Below are 26,050 nucleotides of genomic sequence, written 5' to 3'. Positions count from 1 at the left end.
GTTGGGAAATCCGTTTAAATATTATGGAATATAAGAACCGGATGTAGCATACATAAAAATTAACATCAGATGCAAAAATCTAGAATTGGATTAGGATTTTTTAGTGCAAAAGTCGTTCAAAAACACCATTACCGAAAAAACGTTGAATCTGAAAACCGAATAAAAACGTGCCTTATTTCGATATGGAACATCGCAGCCAATTCTTAGTGTATAGGTTGGGTTTCGGGCATTTGTATCCGCCACCAGAGTTGCCAGGTTATTTTTTTTTCAAATTCGCCGGGCTTCACTTTCTGTCGGATTCGGGGACAGCCTTTACACCCTGGATATCATCATTTTATTTGTTATAAAACCAGTTTCAACTTCGTTTAACAGTTTATCACAGCATTGAAATCTTGTTACGTAGTTTTCAAAATGTATGCAGGTCTATGCATTTATTTTTATGCGGTGTTTGAATATTGTTTTTTTTTTATTATAGAGGATTGAACCTTTTCCCCTTTTATTTAAGACATTCAATTTTGCTATCATTTTGTCTTCGACTCATCAGTACATAAACAGTTCAAATTGAGCTGATACTGACAATTAGGCGATCAACTTAAATCCCTGAGCAGCCGCAAAGAATACTCTACATAAGTGAAGGCTTTTGTTATTATTTCATTTATTCAACTCCATACATTTTATTTCTTTAGAAAAATGTCTTTTCGGTATTTGATTTTTACAGGTGGTCGAAAGTCGTCGCTCTATACAAAACGCATACATTTCAATTTCCTTCACGATTCGTCATCGACTTCAATAGTCTAGAAGTGATGCTTATGTAATTAGGTTCATCTACCAAAATCAATTTGCACAGCAGACGTACAGGGTATATCATGAAAAATTTCGAACTTAAAAATGCAATAAGTACATTTTCAATTGTCTCGGGCCTTATGTTATCAATACCTGCTTGAATTTCGTGCTCGAGGGTCTTCAAGTGTTTCTGATTGGCTGGCTTTGCATTTATTTTTAACCGCGCCTCCAAAGAAAATATTCCAGCGCCGTCAAATCGCAGCTTTTTTGAAGGCCAATTCACATCATTATTTCTGTTGATTATTCGAGCTTCAAATATTGTTCGCAGAACATCGATTGTTTCGTTGGCTGTGTAGCACGTAGCGCCGTCCTGTTAAAACCAAACATTGTTCATGAAATAAATTCCATGGTTGATACCCTTCAAACCTTCATCAAACCGTTTTTCATTATTACGTTTTTAAATTCGAAATATTTCGTAGGGCACCCTGTACTATTGAGCAGAAGAGGAAAATCTGAATAAAAGGAATATGCTGTCACCAAAAAGACTAAAATAATAATTTTGATCAAAAAGCATTTTGAGCATTTCAAAAATATTAAGTAAAAGCTTCTCACAATACTTAATTAAAATTAAAAGTCTATGTAGATTGAAACAGATTGCGCGAGAACAATTTGGCTACACATAACAGGCAATTCGGCTAGACATTGACAGTCAGTTGCTTTTAGAATTTACAATATACCCTGGTTTAAGAAACCAAGAAACCTTTTTTGTTGGTGTTGAAGGAAAGTGATGATGATGATGCATTTCCAAGCGTGGAATTCCACACCTGAACATTTTCCAGGTGTGGAGTTCAGTATACTTTCAATAGGACACCCTTGTTAGTATCCAAGTTCCGAAATTCATTGCAGCATGCAGGTTTAGAATTCTGAAACTGAATTTAGTAATTATATTCTGAAACTGAGTCCTAGAATTAAACTATGGAACTGAATTCATGAATTAGATTCTGGTTCAGAAGTCAGTTATAAAATTGAGGTTCGGAGCTCAGATCTAACATTTAGTTCAGGAATCCAATTCTAAAATTCATATCCTGAATTTTGTTCCGAAATTCTGTAATTAAAATCCTGAGTCAGATTTTTGGATTCAAATTCCAAATATACATTAAGGAATCAAATTCAGTTCCAAAATTTAGTCAAGAAACTAGTTCTAGAATCCAGTTCCAGAGTCATTGTTTTAATGTCTGAATCTGTAATTTGAAACTTCTGATACTGAATTCTTAAACAAAATTAAGTTCAGAATTCAGGTGTCCAGAATTCAGGTACTGAATTCAGTTCCGAAATTTAGGCTTGGGATTTTGTTCCAGAATCCAATCCATAAATCAGTTCCCGAATACAGATCCAGTATTCAGAATCTGAATGCGATTACTGATAGTATGTTTTTGCTGCTACTGCTCCTCATCGGAGAAAGGCAAGCAAGCGTGATTACACAGTTCGAAAAATTCTGGTGATTTCACATTTTATAAGATGCACATAAATGCAGCGTCATATTTCACATACATCTATGTTATATTCAAGAACATTTAAACTTGTGTGATTTGAAAATTACATTGAAATCGCATGAAATAAAAAACAAAAGATTGATAGCAACAGCGCGACTTGAACCGAGAAACATTAGATCACATAGCACAGCAGTTAATCGACTGAGCCACAGAAGCATATATCTGCCTAATGAGTAATTGATACATATAAATCCAAGCACCAGCACTTAGTAGCTGAGTGCAAATTACACTCGGAATCTTTAAATTTATGTACAACTTGGATATTGCATCATTTGACAAGTTATGTAGTTATGAATTGTATCGTTTGTAGAATTATATCACCTATAGAATTAATCATTTTTTCTGTGTAGTTTTCCTCATTGTTTTCAAAAGTTTAAGAAAACTGAACTGCGACTGCAGATCACTCATAGATTTCTACCTGTGGCTAACAGACTTGACAACCAACGGGTAGATTTGGAAGATCAGAAGTGAAAATCTTATACAAGATTGGAGCTACGCTCGAACCCTGCGGAACACCGGCTCGTACGGGTAGCAATTCAGATTTACAATTCTGATAGCTAACCTGAAGAGTACGATCAGTTAAATAATTTTGAATCATTTTGATCAAATAAATAGGAAACTGGAAATCAGACATTTTTGCTATTAAACCTTTGTGCCAAACACTGTCGAATGCTTTTTCTATGTCTAGAAGAGCAACTCCAGTGGATAACCCAGAAGATTTATTTGATTTTATCATGTTCGTTACTTTGACAAGTTGATGAGTAGTTGAATGTTCATGACGAAATCCAAACTGCTCTGGTAAAAAAATTCAATTCTCATTTATATGAGACATCATTCTCAACAAGATAATTTTTTCAAAAAGTTTACTGATAGAAGAAAGTAAGCTAATTGGTCGATAACTTGATGCTTCTGCTGGATTTTTATCAGGTTTGAGGATAGGAATTACTTTAGCATTTTTCCATCTTTTTGGGAAGTAAGCTAATGAAAAACACTTGTTGAAAATTTTATCCAGGAGTCTCAAGGCAACATCGGGAAGATTTTTAATAAGAATATTAAAAATTCCATCATTACCAGGAGCCTTCATGTTTTCAAGTTTCCTAATAATTGATTTAATTTCATTAACATTCGTCTCAATAATGTTATCTTGTAATAACACTTGAGTTGAAATATGATCATATTTCAGTGAGACTTCATTTTCAATAGGACTCACAACGTTCAAATTAAAATTGTGGACACTCTCGAACTGCTGAGCAAGTTTTTGAGCTTTTTCGCCATTTGTAAGAAGTATTTGATTTCCTTCCTTGAGAGCAGGAATTGGTTTCTGAGGTTTCTTAAGAACCTTAGAAAGTTTCCAGAAAGGTTTTGAATATGGTTTAACTTGTTCAACTTCTTTTGCGAAATTTTCGTTTCGCAAAAGAATGAATCTATGTTCAATTTCTTTTTGTAAATCCTTAACTATGTTTTTCATAGCAGGATCACGAAAACGTTGATATTGACGTCGACGAACATTCTTCAACCGAATGAGCACTGCCCTTATTATGCCCTTGTAATATCCAATTGAGATATTTCCAATACCAAAACAAAAGCACAGCAACATTGAAATGTAGATTACAGTGACTAAACTCAAAGTGTATTTGAATTATCTTTGAGGGAACATTATTTCGAAAAAAAAAATTTCTTTTATGAATGACTGAATGAATGAAACGATGAATAACTATTTTACTAAGTTGTTACATTTCATAATCCAACATTTCAAGGAATACTACACAAAATTCGAGTTTTTCTTACATTTTCACTCTCTAGAAGTTATCAAAATTTTATAACAATACATTGAATACGTTGGTCTTATACCTACACACCAAAAAATTTGAATTTTACAGGTGATTTAACCCCTCATACGATGTAATTCTTAAGGACCTAATTCGTCAAATAACGTGAAATTCCATTTGTAAGCATGAATTTTACTGGTTTCGACTGTAACTTGCATTCTACTAGCAAGTGCGACAGTAAGCATTTAACATAAATGCACCTTTTACCAGCCAAGCAGATGTGTGATTCTGTGGCTCAGTCGATTAACAGACGTACTTGGTGATCCAATGATTCTCGGTTCAAATCGCGTCGATCGCTATCAGGATTCATTTTATTTATTTCAGTGAATTTCATGTCATGGAATTTGAGACACAATATTGAATGTTCTTCCATTTGCGTGAACTGCGACGCTCCATTTATGTGCATATAATAAGATGTAAAATTACTGTTTTTTCCAAAGTGTGTACATAGATATATTATTTATAAATTGCGCAAATGCATGAATAAGTAATGATAGTAAATGAACTATTACTATGAACTATTATTATGCTGTTGCTTTATATCCGGGTTGCAATCCTATAAAACGTTGTTGAATTTTATTCAGATACGTGTTCCAGTTCCGGAATTACAGGTTGATAAGCAGATTTTGTTTTAAATTCGAGAGCGTGTCTCCAATTCTTTGAACTAGTCATTTAATTATTTTGTTGTCTTATCAGTTGCTGATCGAACGAACTGACGGCGGCTATTCCGATTCCAGATATACCGGAAATAGCGGTAAAAAATCTCCAAAACGAAACATTTTCTCCGACTTGACAAATCCGTTATTCAGTCTTAATTGAGAGGACCTACAGACTGTTATTGCACTTCATGGGGATTCGACATCCGGCTCCGAAATGAAATTGTAGTTTATGCACGAACAAACTTTCTTGTTTTTATTGAGGTTGTTGAAAAAAAGTTTTTGAAAGAATATGAGAATATCAGTAATATGAGAATAGGGCTCAAATTTCATTCTCGTCGAGTTGAATCGATTTGGGCCACTGGACCATTTTTTTCGAAAGCTAGAGTGAATATCAAGGATACAAAATTTGTATTAAGGAAATTTTTCTGAAAATTCTCGTGTATTTACTTTTCTTTACGTTTCGTCTTAGACTCCTCAGTGCAGAGCAGTTCATATTGAGCTACTTATTGCAAACTTAAACAGTTCAACTTAAACCGCGGTGTCGATTTGTTGATATTTTTTGAAATATTTTACAAAAACCAGTAACAGAATTTACTAGTAGGTGACGGTGTTTTCCATCATTTTCTAAAGGAAAGGTGGTAATTTCAACCTGAGTAGGTCTCGCAATTGCCGAAACTGTTACTCTTGAAAGTAGGTGCCGTTGACAAGGTTAACATTATTATTAAATATTTTTATCAGAACAAAATTCTGATAAAGGTTTGACTCTTAATAGTCATCGCTAAAAGGAAAGAAAAGTGATTTGATATTTACGATGGTTCTCTCGTAAACTCACAACTCAAATGCCTTCTACCTACTGGTTCTATTATAAATGACCACAATCAAAGCACAATTCAAAATCTGGCAGCGCTGACGGCAAACATAAGAAGGGTATACCGTGTTATGCGTCCGCTTGTTGGGAGAGGTGGTACGCCCGTAGCCGTAGCGGAACAACATGATGATGTGTAGTGGTTGTGTTGTAGGTATGTGATGAGCGGTACGGTGTATGGTTGTGAGAGCAAGCTGCGCAGAGCAAAAGAACGAGGAATAACCGTATCATGTCGATTAAATACAACACAGTCAGCTCAGTCGGTTGAGAAGTAATGTTAGATGGGGAACACCAGAGCAATGCCAGCCGTGTGGTGAAGCGAGAGCTTTGACCTCTATATAATATAAAAGTTGAAATTGGTGACGTAACGTGTTTCTTGCTACCTGCCTACCCGAACCGTCTGGGAGTTTACGGCCATTCTCTTCGCTGCCAGTGGCGAGTCAAGTGCAGTCAAGTTGTTGTTGACTTCGAAGAAACAGGAAATCATTCGGCCCCTGTCCCCAGACGTTTAGTGCAAGAGCGAGAGAGAGAGATCGCTCGCATAGGTAACATAATTTTTCGATTTGACCTTTCCAATTATCATTGCTTTCAATATAGTTCTACACCAATCGACCCTCGTAGTCGAGAAGTTTACCGTTTCTAATGGAGCAACATAATTTCGATATCAAGCCAAATCTACAGGAGATGAAATTGGAACCCGGGACGCAACAGTACGGCAGTAGCCTTGATGACAAAACGCAGAGCCTGCAGCACCTGTCCTCACTGAGCAGTATGAGTATTGAACTGTGTCTGGTATGCGGCGATCGCGCTTCCGGTCGACACTACGGCGCCATCAGCTGCGAAGGCTGCAAGGGATTTTTCAAACGGTCCATCCGCAAACAGCTCGGTTACCAGTGCCGGGGGTCAATGAACTGTGAAGTGACGAAACACCATCGCAACAGGTGTCAATACTGTCGACTGCAGAAATGCTTAGCCTGCGGAATGCGAAGTGATTGTAACTTAACCCCTTAGCTATTCGAGCCCGAAAACCATTCAGTTAATGTTTTTTTCTTATCTTGTAGCTGTCCAACATGAGCGGAAGCCGATTATCGACAAAAAGGATGGCCAAGCGGGACCAAATCCAAACAGTAAATACAATCCCCATCGGAATAAGGAATATCACAATGAACAGAAAGCGAGTGCAGCCGCAGCGGCATCCTATCTCAATATTTTCCCAGGATTCAACCTAGCAGAATTCACCGCTAATCTAAGCAAACGGGCTGCAAACCCTCCAACCACGTCGCACTTATCATCCGCCCCTACAACCGCTACCCCAGCGAATCCGTTCAGTTCCCTGCATTCCCTCAAACCACAAGAAGATAGACAACCAACACCGGTTGATTCGATTGCAGCTTTGATAGGACTCAACCCAACGGCTGCAGCTGCCGTTGCAATGTCCGGTCTTGGTCCACCCCAGCCGTCACCTGCTCTCGATTCACCGGAAACACCCACGAAACCATCAACCACCTCCACACACACGCTCCCGATGGATACAGCGGATAGCGCCACCATGGAGAAAAATCTCATTTGCAACTCGTTGGAGTTCATCCAGAATTTGGAACACGAGCTGAACAACAACGTTAACAACAACTACGGTATCAAAGCCGAGCTAAACAATGGACGGGATGACGATCAGGACGAAGATTGTCTCAATTTCGACTACGGTAGTTTAGAGCTATCGGAAAGCTGTGTCAGCTTCGACATTCAGGTTCCGAACGTACTACCGAGTTATCTGAGTGCCCACTATGTTTGTGAAACGGCCTCGCGACTCCTGTTCGCCACGGTTCACTGGATGAAGAAGAACAATCTGTTTTCGATGCTGAGGTGAGTTACTTTTCTATGATAGACAAGTGAAATTTCATGGTGGCGTGAATTATCAAAGCATAGATTTCATCTTATTTCTTAGAAGCTTCTAAAACAAAAGTTTTATACTATGCAACGAATTTTAGTACAAATAGAGACAGTCCCAGATCACTGCTGATCTTAAGATCACTGATTGCGTACATAAAAAAGTTATAACTGCTCTTATCTCTAAGTGATTTTGATTTATGTTTGATCATGTCAAGTAGAGATTAGTAAAGATCTAAATTCTGCAAAAAAACACTACCGATTCGATCGGAAATGATTGATGTAGAAAATCTTTTCAGATGATGATCGGTCAAAAGAGAACACAGAGGGGCGAGTAAATTAGAAAATTTAAAAATTTTGCATAATACGAGATGAGTATTGCAAAATATTCCATTCAAACGTTTGAACCAAAGTTATGCATTGATAATTTTGGTCAATTTATATGAGCTTGCCTGCCCCAATCGCTGGAAATTGTCAACTTTCTAACTGTCGGGAATCTAATGGTATATAGTAAACAGAGGTGGGTTATAAACCACACCGGTACAAACATATGTTGGCAAGGATTAAGAAAGCACAACACCGCCATGTCCTATACGCGGTATAGAAAACGATACTCGATACCGAAGCTTGGTTTAAAAAAGATCACCGAGTCCATCAGCACCGAGCACACAGACCTGAGCACGAGTTTTCAACCGTACCACGGTACCGGTACGAAAGTCTGTTATCAGTGTTTGGTTTCGATTGAACACGGTGCAGTGATTAAGGAAAATCATAGCCACTTTACGGGAAGTATAGCAGAAAGAATTCCATGCTTCGTGAAGTATATGAATTTTTTCAGAAATACCGTGGCTGCAAGAACATACATGCTGTAATTAATAATTTTTATAATGATATGAAACGCATGTCATGTCATAATAATTATAATGATAAAAAGCATGTTTAACGGTTGATTAAAATATTACCTTATTAAGCTTGAATATCATACACCAAAGTAGCGGGAGCGCAGGGTTTCGCTACGTCAATTCAAACGCAGCGCCTGTTGTGTGCTCGAGACATGCCAAATCCTGCGCTTCTGTTACTTCTATAAATCAAATTCATGCTAAATAACGTTTTGTTGGTTTTAATCTAAACAGTGCAAAAAATCATCATCAGCATCAACCAGCTGGAAGTAAAACGAAGACTTTTGTCGCTTTAATCATTATTTGGTGGGGAATTTTTTTTTCATGTTTACGTATTGCTACTGCGTAGTAAAAGCTGTTAAATTATCAGTGTGATTAGGAACCAAACTGAATATTTTATTTAAATCTTCATCTTGCATTAATTTTCTTTAATCTTTATTTATTAGTATTCATTTTATTGCGAATTAAACAACCGGTTGCGAAACGGTGTGCATCAAACGAGAGCATGTTTAGAATGTACCTGAACCATGACGTAAGGTAAACCGGTATTTTTCCCACTCTGGTGAGAAGGAGTGTTAAAGGAGCAATCCTGCAATGTTACAAATTTGACAATATTCTTCAATTCGAGCACCCTGACGCAAATTGACAAAAATCACGGATGTACATGCTTCTTTACTATTTCTCATCACTTATTACTAGATTCCCTAAAGATACAAAATTTTCACTTTCCGATGATTTTAAGTCACATTTACACGCCTTCTCCTTAGTTATAAATTCGTATAGAATTCCTGTTGTCACTATTTTTCACACCCCCACTCGGGGGATGAAGGATTTCAGACGTAAATCAATCGGCTCTCATGCCTGATGTGATTTTCTGCCACAATACTCAAAGCTGAAATGATCGTCCGGTGATTTGATCTTACAGGAATTAGTAATGATAGTAGCTGAATATCGCTACCGATTTTGTGTATCGGAAGATCAGTTTTGATTTTGATCGATGTGATTCGAAGACATTGATCCAAAACGATCAGATCATTAGTGATCTTCATTGGGAAAGATCTCAAGCGATCATCTTCGATAGTGATTACGATTTGATGATTTTTTTATCTTGATGCTCCCACCCAGGGAAATAATACAAAATGATTGGGTCTTCAATTTTCATTGGATATTAGGTAATGTTAACATTAGTCTAGCACAGCAGATTGGTATATCAAACCTTTGCTATCTAACGATTGTCGGCTAGATGACGCACCTTCTCGCGAATGTTCTCCATTCGATTCAGCACAAACTTCTTAGCGACAAATTATGACACTTTTTGAACTGCTTCGAATGGTTTTGGCTGCCGAGACTTGTTTCCTAATATGTACCATCGTCAATGCTCAAAATTCTTCAATTGATCGTATTCACGAGAAACTTGGTAATATTTTTGGTGGTTTTGAAACGGAAGTAACATTTTTGGTGAAATACTATTCTACCGTTGATTTTGTGTAATAAAAAGCAAGATTTGATCAGAAGACAGTAGCATCCTTGTGGCTTCGAATCTTGAGTAGAAATCGTTTTTGGTAAACATTCCTTGATGTAAATTTCGCTGTTTATCAAAGTAGATTGTGATGAAGGGGTACGAAATCGTTCAGCAGCAACAAATAGCTTGCCAGATTGCAGCTTTCTTACCCAATGTTGTTGTAATCAAATTTTACGTAGGTTTCGTCTTTGACGAGTTTGAATTTTCAGCATGCATCGCATCGTATAACTTTTGAACTCTAGGTCTGATCGATGCTTCTTGTTTCGAACTGGTTCTGTCTACTTTTGCTTCGTACAAGTTCGAAGATTCAATTTTGTTTGTTTTTTTTGACAATCCTGCAACCAAACCTCTTTCTTCTGCTCGAATGCAATCAGTATACGTTTATCCAAGCACATTTTTTTCGATTCCTGTTTGCTTCTTCCCCGAAGATAATATCTTTAGCGAACTTCCTGATCGCACTTCCCACAGCTTTCAAAACTTACTCCTTCCATTTTTACTATATTTCTCAATGACAGTATAGTTTCCGTGTACCATTTGTGTACAATATTTTGATGTTGCCCGGCTTAACTTCCGCACATTTTGGTACAAACTGATAGAAACAAAAGAACGGCTACACACAGGTGGAAAAAAGTGTCAATAAGGAGTGTATCAAAAATAAGAAATATGATAAAAAACGATATTTTATTCAAACTAAAAATTGATCCTTTATTGTACGAGGTTAGATTTGAGCATAATGAAAACCGGATGAAATTCATGTTCTTCCTTCACGAATTTTCGAACTTTTGATCGAACGCTCTTCATCAAGCTCCGGACAAGTGTTGCATCGCATTTTTTGGACGCTTGAGCCCAATTTTTTTGAACTCCTGCATGTTCTCAGTTGCCTTACCAGCCTTCTTGAAGACCCTTTTCACGATTGCCCAGTAACGTTCGATGGGTCGAAGCTGAGGGCAATTTGGGGAATTGATATTTTTCTCAATGAAATTTATACCCTTTTCCGCAAGCCAATTGAAAGTGGTTTTGGCATAGTGAGCCGACGCCAAATCCAGTAATGTCTTCTGAAGACACTCAGATGGATAGGTTTCTGCCTTTATAGTTCCGGTAGTGTAAAAATGGTTGACTTCAAACCACAGGAACATATTGCTTACCATACCAGTACTTTTCGACCGAATTTCTCCACTTGATTCGACCTGTCCGCATCGCTCACTACCTCCCCAACGACGACAGTAAAGTATTATGGACCTGGAAGGGTTTTTGAGTCCTCCTTTACATAAGTTTCATAGTTCATCAAAACGCATGCATCCGGACACTGCAAAAGACGCGAATACAATTCCCGGGCCCTTGTTACTGTTCGCATCTTCTGTTCTACACTTTTTTTTCGAGATTTTCTGCTTCTTGTAGGTCTTCAGGTGATTTCGCCTCTTGACACGCTGGATCATTCCGACACTCGTTCCTGCTTTTTTGGCCAAATCACGTATTGACATTGATTTGTTCTTCATGATTAGAGATACCACTTTATGGTCCAGTTTCGGGTTGGAAGAACCGGATTTTCTGCCTCTTCCTGGTAACTCATCCAAAGAATAGTGTTCCCCAAACTTATTAATGATAGTTTTAACACTGACATGATGAATTCCAAACCGCTTCGCCAATTTTCACCCAGTAATACCCTTCTCACTGCGCCATGTGTCCGAAACCTTAATTTTCACTGTCTTCTCAATACGCGACATTTTGAAAACGCAAAATTTCAACCGCACAAACAAGTAAACTAACGAAAGCTGACAGCCAAGCATGCTGTGATCTGAGCAATAAAAGCCATCACAAATACATGCGTACAACACAAATGTATGTGGATAGCTTATTTTTGATACACTCCTTAGGACGCAGTCATGAAAATTGACAGATCGCGAAACGACAGTGAACGCGTCCATACTTTTTGGGACAGCCAAATTCTTCCAATATTAAGGTTGTGCGAAATAGATAAAATCATAATGAATTCTTATGGAGAGAATATTCGAAGATTTCGAATTTTGATTCATTTAATAAAAAAAAATCACATTACATTCCACCTTAGTTCAGATTACTGCTTATAAAACCTACACCTGATATGTTCTACAATTGGTTTTTCTAACTGATAGTGGTATGTTTTCCATCACAGCAAACTTGAGTGGTATCATATAAGATTTTCACTAAACGTATATTACAATTGGAAAACCGATATGTTCGATGACATAATAGTTACGCGAGAAGTCAAAACAAACAAATCTTGAAACTCGGGTAACATCCGCTACCGCCATACATTTTTGTTTTTAAGCAAAGTGCGCTGGCTACCTTATTTTCACTGAATTGTTAGATTTTAACTACGACAAAGGATTCTAATAATTTGCTTTATGGTGCACAGCCTAAATAAAACCAATATTCCCATCTGAACAAATAATTTGATGAATAACCATGTTTTTGTGAACAGTGCTAGTATCCATATCTAATCTGTTTGATCATTTACACAAAACAGCGAAACAAAAAAGGAAGGGTTCTTTAATGCGATATAGAACTTGACCTTCTCTGTCGGGACCAGTATTTCCAGGTTGAGGCTCCCTGGCAAAAAATTTCAAACAGATTTCAGAGTATAAGACGCTAGTCTCGTAAACTAGTTATCGTATGTTCGAGCCACGACATAGTAGGATTCTTATACCGTTTGCGTTTTTGAACCTACTCGCGGGCGACTCTGATTCCGAGTAAAACGAACACGTGGTACGCGCCCTAAACAACTCATATAAAAAAGAAAAAATAAACAAACTCGCATGGACGCGTGATGCGACCCGGGAAAATTTTCAGAGCGAAACTACGCGGTTGGAGTTCGATCTAGAGCGACCCCAGGTTGCTAGAATAAACGCATCTAAAGTTGTTTGGGCGACTCTGGGTCAGCTTTCGGGCTGCTCTGATCAATAAACGAAAACGGTATTAGTGTCAATACGATCGTAGCACTGCTACGTTGTTTGACTCCGGGCGATCGGTCCAGTTTCGCTTCACGTCGCGTGTCGCCTTCTCTCTGGCTTCACCCTTAGGTTTGGCATCAAGCGAAAACGATAATAGTAACAGACCGGCGAATACTTTCCTGTTAGAAAAAAAAACGTTCAACGGTGGTCTTCGTTTGCCGATTTTAAAACAGACCATTGAACCGAGTGCCATTTTTTTCGCTCAACAAATCTGGCAGACAAAGGTTTATTGTTGAGCCATTTTTAATATGAGGAGTTGGAGCCCTGTTGGACTAGTTCTACTGGAGAATTCTGGAAGTTTTTATCCACTTATTTTTTTAAAATGAACATTACATACCTGTACAATACTTCTACTTTATGTAGAATAACAACAAAGTTTCTTTCTTTATGAAGATAACACAAGGGGAGAGTCGTCTACTTCCGTAACCGTCACCGGAACGTCAGCTTCCGTCAAAATTAGTTTAATGTACTATTCAGACGGTCCGCCTTCTTCCGTCACCGTCAACATCAATTATATGCATTCTTATGGAGACATGTTACTATGTTACTTACCTATCACACCAAAAAAATGAATATTAAAGATGACTTAATTTATCATACGATGTAATTCATAAAGACATAATTTGTCAAATGACAGAAAAATTAATTTGTAATGACTTAATGTTAGAATAGCTTGAATTTTACTGGTTTCGACTGTAACTTGCATTCTGCTAACAGGTGCGACTGTATGAATTTAAATGCACCTTTTACCAACCAAGCAGATGTATGCTTCTGTGGCTCAGTCGATTAACAGACGTACTTGCGATCCAATGAATCTCGGTTCAAGTCGCGGCGGTTGCTATCAGGATTCTTTTTTTATTTCAACGAATTTCATGTCATGGAGTTTTAGACACAATTTGAAATGTTCTTCCACGTGAATTTGGATGAACAGCGACGCTCCATTTATGTGCATCTTATAAGATGTAAAATCACTGGGATTTTTTTATGTGTGTACATACAAAAAACACTCGATTTCGATATGATATAAAACACTATGACAAATATCTGAATCTGGATTGACGAAATTTCTTATTCAAATTTTCAGCGACTCCTTCCAATCGGAACTGTTACGTCAAACCTGGCCGGAGCTGTTTATGATCGGTCTGAGCCAAAGTAGTGGCCAACTGTCGTTCAATACCATTATGCTGGCACTAATTCAGTATATGAAAACAATGATCCTGAACAAAAAATATGGCAGTGACGTGATCAACTATCTGACAAAGTACGTACTGTTGATACAGGAATTTGTCACAGAGTTGCAGAAGTTCAATCTCACCGATCAGGAGTTTGCCTACATGCGACTGCTGTGTGTATTCAACCCTGGTAAGTAATAAGCTTTCTTTTGGTGATCACAAAGAAAAACGTCAAAACTTGTTTCCCAACCATAGATAACATTCTTCAGGACAACGTCAAAAATCAACACTTAGCCAAAATCCAGGATATGGTACTGAGCAGCTTTCGAGATTACTACAAGCACAAACACAGCCGGCTAATGTCCAGCGGGAGTGAAGAAAACATCCGCGGAAACGACGATGAGGATGATTATTACGAATCTAGTCACCGTCAACAGCAACGGCAGCAACAACGGCGACAAAGCCTTGACCAGCGCCTGGTTATGATATTGATGAAGTTACCGACACTGCGTGCCTTGAATTCCAAGCGGGACCTGGAGGATCTCTTCTTCAGTAATCAGATCGGGCAGGTGCAAATCGAAAACGTCCTGACGTACATCCTGCAGACGAACGACGGGGCAGCTACATTCGCCAGTTTGGTGCGAAACTACACTGCCAATATCACTGCAGTCGGTTCTGGAGGATCGCAGATGGACAGCGATGACTGATACAGTTAACGAGGAACACATATTTTCGTTTTGCCGTTTGATTTCAAAGTTGAATCTAGTATGTTTTATGATTAGAACTCGCGCACTGACACAAACCACCGAAATAAGCAGGGAGCTTTCTTTCGACTGCCTCTGCGTGGCCTGAAAACAGAATTCGGAGAAAAAACCAACACAATACCGATCTTATAAAACTAGATGACTGACACTATCTGTTGCTATCCAGTGTACCAAGCTCTTAAATTAGGAGCAAATAATGTAAAGTTTCTTCCAAAGTCTGCATACTGAAGGTTTTTATGTACCTTACTGAGCAAAATATAAACAAACAGATATCAAAGTATCTTGTTTCTAGAGAAATAAGTATAACTTTTTATATATATAACTTTATTAACAAGTATTACTAGTTACTCACGCGATCAACAAAATATTATATAGGAGAGAGTTCTGAAATTATGTGTTGTTTACTTAAGACAAAAACTTTCAAAGACAATGTGTAATATTTAACTAGTATTATCATAAGCCGTCGCGAGAACGTTAGTGAATAACAAGAATCATGCATATTCGCAGAGTGAAGTCAGGCTTCCCACATATACCGTACCTGTTGAAGGTATTTACACTTCTTTGAAGTAAACAACATTTGGCGGCAATAAAAAAATAATAATTGAAAGAAAACAACGCTACGAACTGATAACATAGCGAAGCAAATGTTGCATATTAAGAATCGTATATATTTTCCTGTAGTTCATTTAATGGATAATATGTTACAATGTAAGAAATAAACTGGATCTATTTATAAAACCTGACTGTTATGACATGTGTATCACATTTCCAGAGGGTCATCTCAGGATATTTTGAAAATTTGATTGTCCGGTTCACTGGGATTTTAGATCTCGGTTTTATTAATGGTTCCAAAAGTCAACTGAATCGAAGTGCTACTCACTTTACTTCGTCTGGTAATTTTTGTATCTTTTGTCAAGTTTCCAACAGTCGAAAATTGCTTACGGTCGAGACGATAGAAACAAAGACAATACAGTGCAGTGAACAATAGAATGTACGAAATGGGCAAATACGATTTAACAAAGCCAGAAACTTGGCCTCAAGACCAAATTCAATTTGTATTGATTTCAAGCGCTGCAAAGTTAGACCAGCAGCAACTGAAATTGGAATCTTGCTTAAGGAACGAATGCATCGAAACGTTAATGATGTAAATGAGATTCAATTCAACAAGGCGTCTAACGTGAAAGAGATGCAATTGCATTTGCTTGCTTCGGTTAATAACGGGGTGCACAGTGTTGATCATGATAATGTTAAATTTAAAATCCCTGTTTACACGGCCATAGAAGTACGCGTGCATGACCTTCCCCCACAGACCAGCGATCAGTTTGTTCGGGAAAGTATGTCGCAGTACGGTGAAGTTCTTTCCATCGAAAGGGAAGTATGGCGGAATTTTTTTCCGGGTATCCGGAATGGCGTGCGAGTGGTACGTATGCAACTACGTAAAGCAATTCCATCTTACATCATTTGTGATCAAGACGGGATACATCCATGTAAAACGCTGATTACGCATGAAAATCAACTGGTTACATGTCAGTTTTGTGAAAAACCTGCACACTACGACAAACCTGGCACTAAAACTACGAAAAGGACATCTTCGAACAAAAACAAGGACAACCGCCCAACATCGGAAACTAGTGAGCGCAGTACTCCTGTTGCACCATCAAACCAACCAGTAACAGCAATTAATGCACAACAAGGCGCATCTACAGCAACTAACAACGAACCCAAGACTGCGAATTACAAGGAAAACGAAGAAAAAACGGAAACCAACAACGATACCACCGATGCGGCAATGGAGGACGAGACGAGCCACGGACAAAGTGCCCCTGAATCATCGCAAGATAAAAATGGAATTGGCCTGAATGAAAAAATTTAAAAAAAAACAGTCGATCTACCTAAGATTTCAAATGTATCAATATATCAGCCAAGGATGGAGAAAAACTCTCGCAATGTTCAATTTTCAACATTTATTCGAAGAAATATTTCAACCGTTTAACTCATGAGCTTTCATTTGTCCATTCTCTCAATCGTTTTTCATTGGTCATGCAGTTTTGCAACGAGTGGGGTCGATTTGATTTTGTGTGTTTGAATTACACAAGTTTCAATCGATTCCCATTCATCGTACGTTCGTTCAATGATGTTCAACTATGAGCGTTGGGTTAGTAACTCTTGGAACAGAGTCATACGTATTTGATCTATAATTTCTATTTCATACATTGTTTTGATGTTTTACAGTACGAAAATAGTCAACAAACAATCATTGTCAATTACATCGATTGTCATGCGATTTCCACAAGCGGAAAACTCACATTTCAGTTCGTTTGAATCAAGGATGCCAGCTCGTTTTTTCAAAAATCAGAGATCAAGCAAAAAACAGTATGTGCAAAATCTGTACACGATCCCCGTTACATAAAGCGGACCAAAATATGAATACTAGATTGTTCTGTACACGATCCCCGTTACATAAAGAGAACAAAATATGAATACTAGATTGTTAATAAAATCGTTTGGCTATTATGTGGAAATTTTGCTGATGGCGATTGCGTTTGAGAAAACTGAAACCCACCCAGAAAAAAAACACAGAAAAAGTCTACTTTACACTCAAATAAAAATTCACGTTCGATTCACTTGAAAAATCACGTAAACTGGTTTCAAATGTCAAATTGAATGTTTTACGTGACGAAAATGAATGTTACACGAACATCCCCTAAAATGAATAGAGTCATCACATAAGATTTACGTGAATCGACCAAACGTCAAACAATCTACGTGAATTTCTAGTGTGAAAAACTCGATTTTAAAAATGGCGAACAGTGGCCCTCAAAGTGCGAGAAATGTTATTTAATCACAATTTTTTACTACATCGACCGGACCATTCCAGTATGAAAGTTTCCATGTGTTCGACTGGACCGAGTGTCTGCGAGAGTCCGGAAGTGTGCCCGCTCCTGGCGAATGCTTCAAACAGGCCGTTGGTCCACCGAAAAACGAGTTCAGAATCGGTATGAAGCTAGAGACATTGGGCTCATGTAATGCGAACTCAACCTGCATCGGTAGTGTTGTGGGAGTTCTCGGATCTCGACTTCGGCTTCGGTTGGATAGCAGTGACAACAAAACGATTTCTGGAGGCTTGTCGATTCGAGATCCTACGACGTTATTAGTTGCTTTTTATTTTCAGCCGTTAAAAATCTATGCTAATTTTCTGAAATAAATGTTTTATTTTTCATGGCATTTTTCATTTCCTAGATTTATATAAATATCTATCTTCCTTTTGACTTCAACCAACATATAAAATAGTAATTCTCTGGTATCTAAATTTTACATGAACTGATAGGTAAATGTGATATGAGCAGTACATTATATTTTATCTATGAAACACGTAGCTTTTGCTGGATTATTCATTAAACAGTTTTTAATTGCCAGTCCATTAAACTCTACGTGAAAAGTGGGGTGGAAAATATTCACATAACTTTCCACGTAACTATAACATGATTATTATTTTGAGTGTATAGGCACCGAATGCCTGCCATATTTTTTCACAAATGCCTGCACGCACAGTTTCCACAATTGAACGATCGTATGAATGCGTTACGATTTCGGCACGTTCTTTTGTGTATCAACTCATAGCTGTAGTGGCACTGAATCACTGTTCAGAATTGTGTTTATCTGACAGAATCGTTAAAATTGTGTCATCCGGATAGCGCACCCTGTACATTTCAGGCGTTTTTCCACATAACGAACAATATGCTGTCAAGTTGACTTCGATTTCTGACGAACGATGACCGTTCGGATGGGAGGATCAGCGAGTTCCGAAGAACATATCAAACCGGCTGTACGCTAGCCTAAAGAGACGACGGCACGTCATTCAACTTGCAGTCCGGTTCAAACCCTACTGCGTGCCTTAGTAACGGGCGCCCTAGCAGTGTAACAACCAACCCGTGAACAAAGTTAGCTTTTGCAAGAAGCATTTTACAAGATTCTCAAAAAAGGTGCGGTTAGGGAACATTTTTTCAAAAAAAATGCAAAGAAAGATGCAAAGAATATTCTACACAAAGCTGCACCTATTCCAAATAACCTACTTTTATTCCGAAAAAAACGTATACTAAAACGAAAACATCAAAGTGAAAGAAAGTAGAACCTCGCCGTAGTTCACTAATAAAAAGTTCTCAAATCTTTCTCAGACACCAGACAATCTTTCAATTGTACGATAACAACCGATAGTAAGTTTATTGTACAAAACTTAACTCTAGCAAATGCGCTTTAATGAAACAATGCAATATCTAACTCTAATATGGATAGATAACTTATTAATTACCTATTTAACACGACCGGTATCGCTTCTTCCATGTGCTACGGTCATCCTTCCTTCTCGTCCCCTTCCTGCTGTTCATAGATTTGAATGTACGCCTCGGTCAGGGTTATCATCTGCGGTAGAATGTTGGTCACGTGCAGATCTTGCATTTCATACCACTGATTTGTACTTTTCTGTAAAATGTGACAACGATACGTGCCAGACTTTGGCTCACCATCATGCACGATGTTTGCCACCAGATTGTACTTGGTATTCTTGTGAAGCTTTTTGTTCTTGTCTGTGAGAATATCACCAAAATCAATGTTCCTGCAAAAATATACAAGTTTCGTTACCGTCGTTAATCGACTATTCTGGAAAAACAACTTACTTAACCGGAAAATTGACGATGGTTGGATTTTTTTCCAAAAAGAACGTATTTTTAGTGAACCGTTTGATATACAAAATGACAAACTTCGGTAGACGGGTAATCTCAAACCTCTTCAGAAAGTTCTCCTTATAGGTTTTGTATTCTTTCTCGGAAACTGCGTTAAATTTCGCCAGAAGTTGATATAAATTGACCTGCGGTATAATATTCTCTCTGAACTCATCTATAAACAGTGGAGTAGCTGGCAGGTCACAGGTTAGGTACAAAAAGGTTGATGTTTCTTCCTTTTCTTGGTATTCGTCTGTCGCCAACAGCAATTGCTTCTGAACATCATCCAGCTCTGTCGGAGGAAGCTTTCGAGTATAAATTTTCATTTCACCGAGAAAAGTTCGATTGATAACCGACGAATTTGGCTGTTTGTTACCTCGCAAATGTTTATGCAAACTGTGCAAAAACCAGGACAGAAACTCAATCGGATCACCTTGTTCGGTGATCTGAAATTTTTTACTGCTCCATAAAACAACTGCTTGGAGCATTTCGTGTGGTGATACGTGAGATTTGAAGTTTCGAGGATTCCACAACTTTCTCAGCAGTTCGCCGAATCGTTGTACCAGAGTAAATGCTGTATCGCCAGGTGGTCGCTTGATGTTGGCATAGTTTTTCTCGATCAAAAAGAAGTCACGAATCGGTTTTACATGAGACAACGACTGCAGTATTACATTACAGTAATCATTCGCTTTGATATTATTCATCCCCACAATTCCTGGCGAATAAAGTGTTCCATCTACTGTTCGCGACATTTTCTGATCTTCCTTGTCCAAGCTTCTTATATCCTTTGCCGTAAAAACAGGAGTCAAAACATGCTTGATATCGTCCAAAGATGAATCGATAATCTCGTAATTATCTGGCAGACAATAAAATTTCAACGTTGACAAATTTAAGAACACATGATGCGACTCGGCCACGGAATGCGTATAGGCATGGGTATTTGTTCCCCTTCCCTGGAAGTATTTACCACAAACTAAACAGGCGTAAACATTGATCCGTGTTAACGAAACCGAACAGAGCTTCTCAAAATCGAAATCCAATAGATGTCGATTGATTGTATCCAAATAGGGACACTGTTTGGATCGTTTCAGCACTGATATATCCGGGAGTGCCACCTTCGGCTTGATTTCCGCATCGTCATCGTCTTCCGAATCGAGATACTTTAATTTCGCTCTTTTGTCCAATTGTAAATTATCTGTAGATAACCAGTAACAAGAGAGAGGTTAGCTTTGTAAAAAAATATGAAATAAAAAACTAGGCAAATATACCATGTGATTTTCTTTTTCTCGGGTCAGACATTTTAACGATCAACTAATAAATTTTGTTATCGAACTTATTTAAAACTTATAATAATATGTTGATAATAAGCGAAAAACACCGGACGTATGAAACAAGCGAATGAAAATGTTGTTTACAAAAGTGACAGCTTTTCGAGATGAAGCTCCAAGAAATTAAACCCTTCAGAAACTGATCACAGTACACATTGCCTGAAAATTACTAGACAAGTAACAGACCCTGTCAGCTTGGAGCGAAGTCAATCTTCAGTTCAGCTATGCCATCGCACGGCATCACATTCAACATATCATGTCAATTGTATGGGTGCGCAACCCTGCTATTTTGGCGCGCACGAATTTGACATTTTTCTCTCCTACTTCTATGTATAAGATTCGATGCGGGCTCGTCTGGGGGGCGACATGCTCGCAAAAAAGAATGTTGCCAATGATTTGTTCGGGAAATGTGAGAGCTGGATATCTTGTTAATATGATGTCTTCGCAAGTAATTTCAATATGCAGAGAAAAAGGCGGAAGGGCAATGTCAGAGTGAATGAGATGAATACCGAGGGGGACGACACTTAAAAACTTCATTTTAGATTCAAAAGAATTACGAATTAATTCGTCTTTTACGGTTTTGCATATTCTTGTACCCACTGGTTCGTCTTTAATGATCATAGTAACAGATGGTTATAAATCGATTGTCTTTTGTAGGTTTTTCCTGGTTAGATATATTACCATGGTGACCACACCCACATTATCAGATCCGAATGGATTCCGAATCAATTCCGAATCGGCGAAAAATTTTCATTCGGAATTTCATGTGGAAATCATAATGGATTCCGAATCAATTCCAACTCCAGTGCAACAACCGATTCCGAATGAACCGGTTCGCCTACAACCGGTTGATTCGGAAATCATTCGGAATTGAGTGAGAAGATGCGGACTGAATTGTCAATTCGTCTTCTTCTCCTTATTTCCTGATTTTGCACGTTTTCATGCTGATTTTCAGTTTATTTTTAAACGAAATCATTATATAACTGAATATACAAATTTAAATCTTCATGTTTTTCGGATATACAGAACTAGTAAATAACCAGTTCTTCTTAGAATCCCAACATAAACTATTGAAATACACTGGAAATTAACAAAACGGCCTACCTTAGTCAGCATCATCCATTCCTCTAGCTTTAGTGTAGTGAAATGGCTTAAGTCGCTTAAATTTCACACTAACACATTCATAAAATGAGCGAATATTCAATGACATTTATAATGTCACTGTCAATCAGGTTGATCGAGCAGCCAACTCAAGCGAAAATTCTAGCACTGAACCGATCGAGCACTAAAAAATCATGCAGTCGAGTAAGAATTCATTGCTCATTCCGTCATTTCGATAATGTGGGCATTGTTGATAACAATATTTTCGTGTGTAAATACAGTAGAAAAGCTGTCACCATAAAAAATCATGACTGGGTTAAACACAAGGATTGATCGTAAACCTAGAGTGACTATAATCAGAGTGGCGTCAGCTGTTCGTTTGGAATGACAGCTCCCAGTTCCAAACGAGCAAACGACCTGTCAATTCAATGTAAAGCTAATGGAATGTTTTGAATTGTTGCCAAAATTACGGATGAGATGTCGTCACTCTGGTTATAGGCACTCTACGTAAACCTATTACTATTATTATATATTCCAGAAGATCCATATTCCAATCAGTTCCTTGTCGAAAGTAGAAAGCAATATCTCAACGTGGGGTTCAAGACGGCGATATTGTTCGGTGTTTATAAGTGCAGAGCTCATCTCCATCGTATTTGCTCCAGATTATCAATGAACCGGAAAATCATTGCGATATCCTGTATAGTGTCAATTTGTAAATTTTGCCACATCAAGAATTTGTTCTCATATACTATGGTTAAGATATCAGAGAAGTGATACTCAGTTTTAAATACTTCCGAGATTACCTGTCGAAACTTCAGCCAAGAAGGCGCCAAATCGAATTTAAGTTCCATCCATTCAGATAACGTGAAGTGTCCACCGGGAAACAGTTCAATACTCTCTGAATGAAAATCTTCGGTAACTGGGTTATCGACGAAATAATATATACAGGAACCTACTGGGATTTGCAACGATTTTTTCGTTTATTGAATTATACCAATAGATCACTAAAATCAGCAAAAAAAAAATTAACTCGAAAAAAAATTATGAGGTGTGATTTGTACTAAATTTGGGTGTGAATTACGATTAGACGAGGAAAATTATCAGACACATGTATAACTGGGTTGGGTTAGTTTTCAATAGGTTAACATTTTTTAAGTAGCAACCGTATTGATATCGAGTTGTAGAATGCATAACTAGTGCAATATTTTGTTGAAACAGTGAGGAACTTAGCATGCAACCAGACCCTGTCAGCTTCGAGCGAAGTCAATCTTCAGTTTTTTTTTTTTTTTTTTTTTTTTTTTTTTTAATAACTATTTATTGGAATATGAGTTAAAATTAAATTATTAAGATTTAAATTGGGTGTTCAGCCACAAGTGGTGACTTTTCAGCCCTGTTATATATATATGATTTGGTTATTACCATGAAGACATCATTTGCTTCCGCAATTCTGAGATTTTTGTGTAGGGAAAATTCTAAACCTACTTGTATTGTGTAATGGGGAAAAGGAACTTATATACTAACTTACTAACTAATACAGAGAGCGAATCGATTCAATTGAAGATTGCATCGATTTTTGTCGGAATTTGCTTATAATATTATGTGACATTACATCTAATGGTTCTATATTTGTGAGTCTGTGTAACTCATTTGTACTAAACCAGGGAGGACGCTTCAGAATCATTTTCGGAATTTTATTCTGAATCCTTTGAAGCGTTTTCTTCCTGGTGGAACAACAGCTTGACCAAATTGGTACCGCATAAAGCATGGCTGGTCTGAAAATTTGTTTATAAATTAACAATTTGTTTTTTAGACAGAGCTTAGAATTTCTGTTTATAAGAGGATATAAACATTTAATATATTTATTACACTTTGCCTGGATTCCTTCAATGTGATCCTTGAAAGTGAGCTTTTTGTCATACGTTAAACCTAAGTATTTAGCTTGATCAGACCATGTCAATTCCAAGCCATTCAATTTGAGAATGTGATTATTGTTTGGTTTAAGAAAAGAAGCTCTTGGCTTGTGAGGAAAGATAATTAATTGCGTTTTTGCTGCATTTGGTTTAATTTTCCATTTTGACAGATAATCACTGAAAATATTTAAACTTCTTTGTAGGCGACTGCAGATCACTCTTAGATTTCTACCTGTGGCTAACAGACTTGTGTCGTCACAGAATAGCGATTTCTGACAACCAACGGGTAGATTTGGAAGATCAGAAGTGAAAATATTATACAAGATTGGAGCTACACTCGAACCCTGCGGAACACCGGCTCGTACGGGTAGCAATTCAGATTTACAATTCTGATAGCTAACCTGAAGAGTACGATCAGTTAAATAATTTTGAATCATTTTGATCAAATAAATAGGAAACTGGAAATCAGACATTTTTGCTATTAAACCTTTGTGCCAAACACTGTCGAATGCTTTTTCTATGTCTAGAAGAGCAACTCCAGTGGATAACCCAGAAGATTTATTTGATTTTATCATGTTCGTTACTCTGACAAGTTGATGAGTAGTTGAATGTTCATGACGAAATCCAAACTGCTCTGGTAAAAAAATTGAATTCTCATTTATATGAGTCATCATTCTTAACAAGATAATTTTTTCAAAAAGTTTACTGATAGAAGAAAGTAAGCTAATTGGGCGATAACTTGATGTTTCTGCTGGGTTTTTATCAGGTTTTAGGATAGGAATTACTTTAGCGTTTTTCCATCTTTTTGGGAAGTAAGCTAATGAAAAACACTTGTTGAAAATTTTAACCAGGAGTCTCAAGGCAACATCGGGAAGATTTTTAATAAGAATATTAAAAATTCCATCATTACCAGGAGCCTTCATGTTTTTGAGTTTCCTAATAATTGATTTAATTTCATCAAAATTCGTCTCAATAATGTCATCGTGTGATAACACTTGGGTTGAAATATGATCATACTTCAGTGAGACTTCATTCTCAATAGGACTCACAACGTTTAAATTAAAATTGTGGACACTCTCGAACTGCTGAGCTAGCTTTTGAGCTTTTTCACCATTTGTAAGAAGTATTTGATTTCCTTCCTTGAGAGCAGGAATTGGTTTCTGAGGTTTCTTAAGAACCTTAGAAAGTTTCCAGAAAGGTTTAGAATATGGTTTAATTTGTTCAACTTCTTTAGCGAAATTTTCATTTCGCAAAAGAGTAAATCTATGTTTAATTTCTTTTTGTAAATCCTTAACTATGTTTTTCATAGCAGGATCACGAGAACGTTGATATTGTCGTCGACGAACATTCTTCAACCGAATGAGCAGTTGAAGATTGTCATCGATGATAGGAGAATTTAATTTAGTTTGAGCTTTGGGAACTGAAAGATTTCTAGCTTCGATAATATAATGATTCAAATTATCAATTGCTGTGTCGATGTCCGCAGAATTTTCTAAAATAGTTTCATGATCCACATGATTTTCAATGTGAGATCTGTAATCCAACCAATTAGCTCTATGATAGTTGAAAATAGAACTAATTGGATTAATTATAGCTTCGTTGGAAAGTCTGAATGTTACTGGAAGATGATCTGAGTCAAAGTCAGCATGTGTAATCGGTTTACTACAAATGTGACTTTGATCTGTTAGAACCAGATCAATTGTAGACGGGTTTTTCACGGAAGAGAAACAAGTAGGATTACTGGGATGAAGAACTGTAAAGTAACCAGCTGAGAGTTGATTATGAAGTATTTTACCATTACTGTTATTTTGCCTACAATTCCACTGGACATGCTTAGCATTTAAGTCCCCTATTACGAAAAATTTCGATCGATATCTTGTAAGTTTTTGCAAATCGCCTTTAAAGAAATTTAATTGTTCGCCGGTGCATTGGAATGGCAAATATGCTCCAGCGATGAAATAAATTCCATGAATGGTTTCAACTTCGATTCCCAAGCTTTCAATAACTTTAGTATTGAAAGAAGGTAAAATTCGATGTTTAATTTGCCGTTGGACAAAAATGGCAACTCCA

General features: G+C 37.4%; 2 protein-coding genes across 7 annotated transcripts in view; one reads left to right on the top strand and one right to left on the bottom strand.

Moving 5' to 3' along the window:
* The window catches only part of LOC131428420 (nuclear receptor subfamily 2 group C member 2), a 30,233-nt gene extending 14,572 nt beyond the window's left edge, over positions 1–15,661 (top strand). For 2 of the 6 annotated variants that reach the window (XM_058592372.1, XM_058592371.1), the window contains exons 2-6: positions 5,844–6,234; positions 6,287–6,683; positions 6,751–7,552; positions 14,072–14,349; positions 14,415–15,661. In XM_058592372.1, the coding sequence (XP_058448355.1) occupies positions 6,332–6,683; positions 6,751–7,552; positions 14,072–14,349; positions 14,415–14,866 (1,884 nt within the window). In that variant the 5' untranslated portion in view covers positions 5,844–6,234; positions 6,287–6,331 and the 3' untranslated portion in view covers positions 14,867–15,661. Of the gene's footprint in view, positions 1–1,983; positions 6,235–6,286; positions 6,684–6,750; positions 7,553–14,071; positions 14,350–14,414 lie in introns of those variants that run through there. The other 4 variants (XM_058592374.1, XM_058592373.1, XM_058592375.1 and 1 more) reach the window with 4 other exon arrangements.
* Positions 15,662–19,111: 3,450 nt separating this feature from the next.
* On the bottom strand, positions 19,112–21,047 carry LOC131428421 (U4/U6.U5 tri-snRNP-associated protein 2). The gene is made up of 3 exons (XM_058592376.1): positions 20,910–21,047; positions 19,597–20,836; positions 19,112–19,535 (listed from the first exon to the last, which is right to left on the bottom strand). The coding sequence occupies exons 1-3, from the start codon at positions 20,938–20,940 to the stop codon at positions 19,274–19,276; spliced, it is 1,533 nt and encodes a 510-aa protein (XP_058448359.1). The 5' UTR covers positions 20,941–21,047; the 3' UTR covers positions 19,112–19,273.
* Between the last annotated feature and the right edge of the window lie 5,003 nt (positions 21,048–26,050).

The sequence above is a fragment of the Malaya genurostris genome, chromosome 2 (assembly GCF_030247185.1).
Source record: "Malaya genurostris strain Urasoe2022 chromosome 2, Malgen_1.1, whole genome shotgun sequence".
In the NCBI taxonomy this organism is placed as follows: domain Eukaryota; kingdom Metazoa; phylum Arthropoda; class Insecta; order Diptera; family Culicidae; genus Malaya; species Malaya genurostris.
This window is presented reverse-complemented; position numbering and strand designations above follow the sequence as displayed.

Excerpts from the sequence above, each read along its gene's own strand:
- LOC131428421 (XM_058592376.1), bottom strand. The coding sequence starts at position 20,940 with ATGTCTGACCCGAGAAAAAGAAAATCACATG. Across the intron at positions 20,837-20,909 it reads GAGAAAAAGAAAATCACATG|ATAATTTACAATTGGACAAA; the intron begins GTATATTTGCCT and ends GGTTATCTACAG. Across the intron at positions 19,536-19,596 it reads ATCGTCAATTTTCCGGTTAA|GAACATTGATTTTGGTGATA; the intron begins GTAAGTTGTTTT and ends ATATTTTTGCAG.